The following is a 7,302-nucleotide window of genomic DNA, read 5'->3' as shown; positions in this document are numbered from 1 at the left end:
AAAAAAAAAAAAAAAAAAAAAATCAGGAACCTGGCTTAAATAAAAGAAAGATATCAGGGAGGGCTAAGAGTCTGTTTTTCTCACCCCTGCCCCACTTACCCCCATCCAGCTTCCAAGGCTGGGCAGCTTCTGCCCTGGATCTCATCAGGAGAAACTCCCGGTCCTTAATCCCGAGTTCCAGAAGCCACAGCGCTTCAGCTTCCTTGTGTTGTATGAGACAGATGAGGCAAGATGAAACAAAGAGTTATTCTTCCTAGGACTCAGAAGTGAAAAGTTGTCCAAGGCTCAAGTATGCCTAAGGTATTTTCCCTCCCTTACCCCAACCAAGTGTGCATGCACACGCGGACGCGCACACTCGCGCTCTTAACAGTGTGCCCTGAGAGACTGGCTTCTGCCACCCTCTAGCGGCCAGAGCTGAAAGGACTCTCCCACCCAATCGATCGGAATCTTCAAGGCTTTACCACGGAATGTTATAAGGGATAAATCAATAGCTCATTTTATAAATGAGAAAACTGTGGGGGCCTAGAGAGAAATAGTCCCCCTGATATTCAGGGGCATAGCTGGGACTAGAATCCAAGTCTCATGACTCCCAGGCCAGTGCTCAGTCTATTTTCACTTCCTCACCCTCTGACTTTTGTTTCCCCTTCCTAGCTTATCCCAGGGGAGGTCAGTCCCAGTTAAACCCCCAAGCCAAAAGTACACGGTCCCTCCCCACCCCATCTGAACCTCAAATGCCATAATTGCAAGTCAGTTCGCAGATGAGATAACGGGGGTTCTTCGGAGGAATTGGCTGTTCCTTGAATTTCTGAGGTTAACAATCCCGCAGGATTTTTATTGACCTGGCGCAGCTCCTGTCGCCTTGGTGACACCACTGTACGGTCCCCAGTAGCTCTTGTCTCCACGGTAACCGGTGCTTTGCGACCTTCAGTTTGCAGCGGTCGCACTGCAGCCGGTGCAGTGGTTGCTGGGCGACAATGGAGGGAAGGCAGAGGCTTGAGGTGGGAACCGGGACTGATGGCCGGTAGGGGGACATTCCGGGGAAGCCCATGGAAAGCGAGGTGCCTGTCCCTCCCATGTAGGTGCGCGCTCCAAGCCGCAGACCCTGCTGCCCTTCCCCTCCCTCAGGCCCATGGCGGTGGCTATGCCCCCGGCTCGTGCGGGGAGCTCGGGCTGGGCCTGGCGGCCGGTGGCGCGGGATGCGCTTTTGGCTCGGGCCTTCCATTCATGCACTGAACTGCGGGGACGGTTCTATCTGGTGGGAGGTCTCCTAGTAGGAGGAGCGAGAGAGCCCAGCAGTGATACAGTGGTCTTCGACCCGGCTGGGGGCCAGGCCGTGCCACTGGGAGCCGGGGGCAGCCCCCAGCGCAGTCACCACGACGCGGCACCGGTGGGCGGGCGTTGGCTCTGCGTGGTGGGCGGCTGGGACGGGTCGCGCCGCCTGGCCACAGTGACTGCGCTGGACACAGAGCGCGGCGTATGGGAGGCGTGGACAGCGACCCCTGGCGATTGCCCTCCTGCCGGCCTCAGCAGTCACACCTGCACCCGCCTCTCCGATGGAGAGCTGCGGGTGGCTGGCCGAGAGGGAGGCATCCGCACTCAGCGACGGTATGGAAGCATCTACACGCTAAGGCTGGACCCCCGCGCTCGCACCTATTGGTATGGCACCCTTTACCCAAAACCTTTCACTCTCCTTTCATCTACTGGGGAAAAACAAAAGCTAAATTTCTCAGGCAATTTATCACAAGTTCACCCTAGCACCTTCGTTCCATTGGAACCTACCCTAAGACCCCCGGACTCTCTCGACAGCTGTGCTCCCCAACCCCAGGCTGAGGACCCGGTACCGGTCAGTGGCCTGTTAGGGACCAAGCTGCAGAGCTCTGCCGCCGCGCCCCGCCCCCTTCCATGGAAAAATAGTCTTCCACGAAACTTGGGTACTGGGGGCGGGGTGGCGCCACAGAGCGGGAGGTAAGCAAGCGGCGGACAAGCAAGCGAAGCTTCGTTTGTATTTACAGCCACTCCCCATTGCTCACATCACCGCCTGAGCTCTGCCCCCCGCCCCCCATCCATGGGAAAATTGTCTTCCATGAAATGGTCCCTGGTGCCAAAAAAGGTGGGGAATGCTGCTCTACAGCATTACCCTCCCTCTCATCAGACCTACAGCACTGCACGTGCCTCCTTTCTATACTTGGCAAGGGCAGTGGCACTTACATTTTCTAGAAAACTCCACTGGGGCCTGAATTTCTGCATATCCACAGCTACAAGGAAGAAGGTTGCCACACAGCCTCACGCTCAGGTCACTGTGCTGCCCTGCTCCAAACTCCTGGGCCCCACCCAGGTCATCAGCTGTTGCTCTTTGGGGGTTGCAACTCAGGTGAACCAGAAATAGCTGGGCGTTGGAGTCATGGGAAGATTAAGGTATTGTCTCCTCATATCTTGCCTAGGGTGGAAGGGGGCTAAAGTTGTGATGCCCAAATCCCTTCAGACAGTCCCTTCTTTCTCCCCAAGGAGGAACCACCTGTTACCCCTCTTTTGATGGAACAGCTTGCAAGGCTTGTGAGCAGTGGACAGGGGTCCCTGAAGGGACCCCATGGACTACGGCATCACTCGTGTTCTGTGGTGGGGCCCTTTGCTGTGCTGTTTGGTGGAGAAACTCTAAGCAGAGCTAGAGACGCCATCTGCAATGACCTCTACATCTATGATACCCGTGAGAGCCAGACTAATGGTTGAAGGGGGAAAAGGTGGGAAGATAGAACCTAAAGACTACAGAGGATGGAGTAGGGAGGAGGAAGAATAAGTTGACAAAAGTTAAAGTACACAGAATATCAAACATTTGAAGAACCCCACAAATCAAGTGAAGAGAAAAATAATGGGCAAGACTTTGGTTAAGAATTCCGTGGGTGAGACGGGGCATGGTGGCTCACGCCTGTAATCCTAGCACTCTGGGAGGCCCAGGCGGGAGGATTGCTTGAGCTTAGGAGTTTGAAACCAGCCTAAGCAAGAACGAGACCCTGTCTCTATTAAAAAAATAGAAAGAAATTAGCTGAAGAACTAAAAATATATAGAAAAAATTAGCCAGGCATGGTAGCACATGCCTGTAGTCCCAGCTACTTGGGAGGCTGAGGCAGAAGGATTTCTTGAGCCCAGGAGTTTGAGGTTGCTGTGAGCTAGGCTGATACCACGGCAGTCTAGCCCAGGCAACAGAGTGAGACTCTGTCTCAAAAAAAAAAAAAAAAAAGAATTCTGTGGGTGACAAAGTGCTTCTGCCTCAATAACCACCCTCTGCCCCTACCCAACAGGCAAGTCTCCTCCTCTGTGGTTCCACTTTCCTTGTGCAGACCGTGGGCTGAAGCGTGTGGGCCATCGTACCTGCCTTTGGAATGATCAGCTTTACCTGTTTGGGGGTTTTGGTGAGGATGGCAGGACAGCTAGTCCACAGGTGTGCATCCTGGATCTCTTTATCTAAAGAATTGTGCCAAGACACACCCACCAAGCCTCTGTTTTCTTGCGAACCCATAAAGCATTATCACCAGAGCTATCTACTTTCTTCAAATGCTTATTAAATTTCAATCTTAGAGTCAACATTTGTTTCTGAATCTTTTTTGGGGGAGGGGCGGGGGAAGGGCAGTAAATAAGTAGACGTCTTTATTTGCAAGGGAAGGGATAAAATATGGGTCCTACTCTGATATTGTGAGCATTAACCTGATGGAAACAAAAACCACAAATCATATGCTGTCTCCTGCTCCGTACAATTTCCACCCCTAATTGGGAGAAAGCTTCAGGATACAGCTAAGCATTCTGACCAAAACATTTAATTAACAAAAAAATATTACAATAGCAGAGAAAATAATAATAACAATAAAGAGAAATTAGAAGAAGTGGGAGTCAGGGTAGAAAAAATGCAAAGGCCTTGGTCTCTAGGAGACCAAAACTCCAGCTGAGCTGGCCTTAGCCCCAGCCCCTTCTGAGTTTTCCTTGGCTGCTGGCTTCTCATCTTCCCCCATGAGACGAATGTTGTGCTTTTCCCGGAATTCATTTAGTTCTTTTCCCTTTGCCTGAAGCTGCTGTGTCAATGTCTCAATGATCTTCTGTATCTAGAGGGCAAGCAACAGAGATTATATAAAAGGATTTCAGGACTGCCTTCCCCCACCTGGAATGGACTATGATTGGGGAAAGTGAAGGAGAGATGATACTTCTAACTTACCTTTAACCAACTATTAATAGAGGAGCCCAGGCACTAAAATTATTCCTTTCTCAAACACAGTGGTCTATAAACTTTATGTATATAAGAATTGCCTGGTCTGCTGATTTTTAAAATGTCATTTCATGGCATTCCCAAAGGTTCTGATCCAGTGGGTCCAGGAGAGGGTCCAGGAAGCTGCATTTTAAATAAGTCCTGCAGGTGACTCTGATACAGGTATGTATGGACTAAACTGTGAGAAGCACAGCTCTAACCCCTGACCCAATTTAGCCAGGTCACAGAGCCCACGCAAAGGGCATACAGTCAGCAACTCCTCCTGTCTAAGGAGCCAGACTTAGCATAGCATAAAGAGCATAGGCTAATAGGCTATGTATGCTGTCTTCAACATGAGTTTCTACCCAGACTTTCCTCCACCATATTCCCTAAATCTATGGCCTCCCCATTTGCCTTATCCCTTTGTTGCCTGAAGTTTATACTCAGGGATTCTTGCTCACCTGCTCCTTGTTGTTCTCCAAAGCAGGCAGCACCTCTTTGACAGTCCGTTCCACCAGCACTCCTCCGACCATGCGGTAGCACTTCCGGGTTTCATCTACCTCCTTCAGTGTATCGATCACTAGGCTGGGGTACGATAAGGCAACACCTGAGAATTCAATCCCACTCTGCTGCAACTCTCTCTTACAAAATGGCCCATGCAACCGTCCTGTTGTTTGCTTCTCCCTGACTTTCTCACCTGTGCTCATTCAACTCCATCTCTAGCTCAGCTGCTTTGGATGCCAGGCCCCGCTGTTCCTGCCTGAGACGATTGAAGCCAGCAATTACCTAAGAAGGTGAGAGGGAGAACAGATGAGAGAGGGGACAGTGGAAAATGGCAGAGGGTCAAGACAGCACATAGGATGCAGGCTCTACAAAGGGGCAATAGTGGATACCTACCTTGGAAAAAGACAACGCAAGTCTGCTATTTCTAATTTAAATCTGTCTGGAATTTCATTCACCAAACACCGAGAGCCTACTATATGCAAGATACATGCTAAGATCTGGGGGATATAACAGAATACATTTGGCCTCTGGTTTCTTGTAGTTTATAAGTTTGGTGGGAAATAGGCATTTATAATATAGGGACGGGAGTAGAGAGCTATCGAAGTATCTACAGGGGAGCCTAGACTTGCAGGTTAAAGAGGGCTGTCAGGAAGAGCTTTGTAACGAGTGACTCTTGTTTGGGTCTGCCTAGTATGCCATCCATTGGGGAACTGCTCCTCCTTAACTTGGTAGGGTTCTTGTGGGGCCATTGATCACAGGACCCTTTACCCAGGGCCATTGACCTATTCTATGCCAAAGTCTCTCTACAGGGATTTAATCTGGGGTAGAGACAAACAGAGAAGGCAGTTGGAGCTAAGACACCTAGTGGTTCTGTAGAGATGACCCTCCATTCCTACTCCTGGGTTCCCCAAAGCTGTCCTAGTTATTGAACTTTGTTCAGTCTAGTTATTTGGCCTTTCTTTTCATTTTGTTAAATTCTGTGAACTATCCACTATTCTTCAAAAATACTCCTTTTTAAAAAATCATAAGCTGGCCAGAGTCAGTTTCTATAGCCTATAAACCCTAACTGATAATGTCTTAACTGAAGCCTGAGAAACGAGGGAGGCAGGAAGGGAGGAAGGGGCTCAAAAGAAGCACAAGACATAACATATGTAAAGGCCCAAGGAAGTTATTACTAACACCTCCTAGATGCCCAGAAACTAAGCAGAGAATAAAAACTGTGAAAACCAGACTGGGTACTAATACTATGCCCACCATCACTTCCGGTATGGGGCTCTGATTAGATACGTAATGAGGAAAGTATATGGGTAGGGTGGACAGTGTTTGGAAAAAACAAAAGACATGAGGCCCAGAGACAAAAGACAAGGTTTCAAGTTCTGCCTCTCCCACTTACTGGCTCTATGGCCAGGGACAGATGTTTAACCCTACGGTTCTCAAGTATGGCGACATGTTAGGATCACCTGGGGAGCATTTTAAAAACCTGAACAGTGGAGCCTCAGAACAACTACACAATCAGTGAGGGTAAGGCCTAGGCCTCACTATTTTTAAAAAGATCTCCCACATAATTCTAACAGGAAGCCAGAACTGGGAATGACTGGGTTAGTAGCCTCTTTGAGGCTTAGTTTTCTTACCTACAAAATGCAGATAATAATGGTATCTACTTCATAAGGTTGTTGTATCATGTGAACCGATAAATGTGAAACAGCTTTGTAAACAGTCAAGTACATTAATTACTATCATGGCCTTCTCTCCAAATCCAGAAGTGCCCCCTTGCACCCTCCTGGTCATGTGAAAGCAGTGGACCCAGTCCATTCAAACCACTGCTAAATCTCTCACTCCCATTTACATGAACTGTAGTCACACTGCCAGAAACCTTGCCCTGGTATTGATGATTAACCACTTCATCTCTACTAGGGCCCCTTATCTCTAGCGATTTCTCTGCAAGGTTCATATTCAGCTAATATAATCCGAATGGCTGAACTGCACCACCCCTACAGATCCCTTCTACTGCCAATAAACCAAGGAATAATATTTGACCAATAACTTGTCATTCCAGCAGTTTGTTCCCTTCTCCCATCCATCACCTCTTCATCTCAATCTACTTCATCCATTCATTTCAACAAATGCCTTGGAAATGTAACTCATTTACAGGCTGTTTTTCCTTCTCCTTTGTTGCCTACGCCAAAACCATCCCATTTATAGTTAGGTTTTTCTCCACTGTGAATGTTCCAGATCAAAATAATTTCATCTAAGAAAACTACATGACTAAACCAGATTCTAGGTGTTCCCCTAGAACCCAAATGATCCACTATTCTGGATTTTTTTTTGAGACAGAGTCTTGCTCTGTTGCCCTGGCTAGAGTGCCGTGGTGTCAGCCTAGCTCACCCACGCAACCTCAAACTCCTGGGCTCAAGCAAACCAACTGCCTCAGCCTCCCGAGTAGCTGGGACTACAGGCATGCACCACCATGCCCGGCTAATTTTTTCTATTTTTAGTTGTCTGGCTAATTTCTTTCTATTTTTAGTAGAGACGGGGTCTCGCTCTTGCTCAGGCTGGTCTCAAACTCC

At 48.8% G+C, this 7,302-nt stretch overlaps 2 protein-coding genes across 3 annotated transcripts in view; one reads left to right on the top strand and one right to left on the bottom strand.

Moving 5' to 3' along the window:
* The first annotated feature begins 985 nt into the window (after window positions 1–985).
* On the top strand, window positions 986–3,579 carry KLHDC9 (kelch domain containing 9). 2 transcript variants are annotated; one of them, XM_012639524.1, is made up of 4 exons: window positions 986–1,656; window positions 2,256–2,415; window positions 2,506–2,704; window positions 3,297–3,579. In XM_012639524.1, exons 1-4 carry the CDS (start codon window positions 1,130–1,132, stop codon window positions 3,461–3,463), a joined length of 1,053 nt encoding a protein of 350 aa, XP_012494978.1. In that variant the 5' UTR covers window positions 986–1,129; the 3' UTR covers window positions 3,464–3,579. The 2 variants fall into 2 exon arrangements, with proteins under 2 accessions (XP_012494978.1, XP_012494979.1); XM_012639525.1 differs by having other exon boundaries at window positions 2,487–2,704.
* Window positions 3,580–3,792: 213 nt separating this feature from the next.
* The window catches only part of PFDN2 (prefoldin subunit 2), a 34,078-nt gene continuing 30,568 nt past the window's right edge, over window positions 3,793–7,302 (bottom strand). Inside the window, exons 2-4 of the mRNA XM_012639563.1 lie at window positions 4,929–5,017; window positions 4,693–4,816; window positions 3,793–4,091 (exon numbers count right to left, since the gene is read on the bottom strand). Coding sequence (XP_012495017.1) covers window positions 3,915–4,091; window positions 4,693–4,816; window positions 4,929–5,017 — 390 coding nt within the window. The 3' untranslated portion in view covers window positions 3,793–3,914. The remainder of the gene's footprint in view (window positions 4,092–4,692; window positions 4,817–4,928; window positions 5,018–7,302) is intronic.

The sequence above is a fragment of the Propithecus coquereli genome, unplaced genomic scaffold (assembly GCF_000956105.1).
Source record: "Propithecus coquereli isolate 6110/MARCELLA unplaced genomic scaffold, Pcoq_1.0 Scaffold140, whole genome shotgun sequence".
Classification (NCBI taxonomy): Eukaryota; Metazoa; Chordata; class Mammalia; order Primates; family Indriidae; genus Propithecus; species Propithecus coquereli.
The sequence above is the reverse complement of the archived record's forward strand: the minus strand, read 5'-3'. Positions and strand labels throughout refer to the sequence as shown.

Coding starts and splice junctions, on each gene's coding strand:
- KLHDC9 (XM_012639524.1), top strand. CDS start 1,130: ATGGCGGTGGCTATGCCCCCGGCTCGTGCGGGGAGCTCGGGCTGGGCC. Junction 2,416..2,505: donor GGAGTCATGGGAAGATTAAG/GTATTGTCTCCT, acceptor TTTCTCCCCAAG/GAGGAACCACCTGTTACCCC. Junction 2,705..3,296: donor CCTCTACATCTATGATACCC/GTGAGAGCCAGA, acceptor CCTACCCAACAG/GCAAGTCTCCTCCTCTGTGG.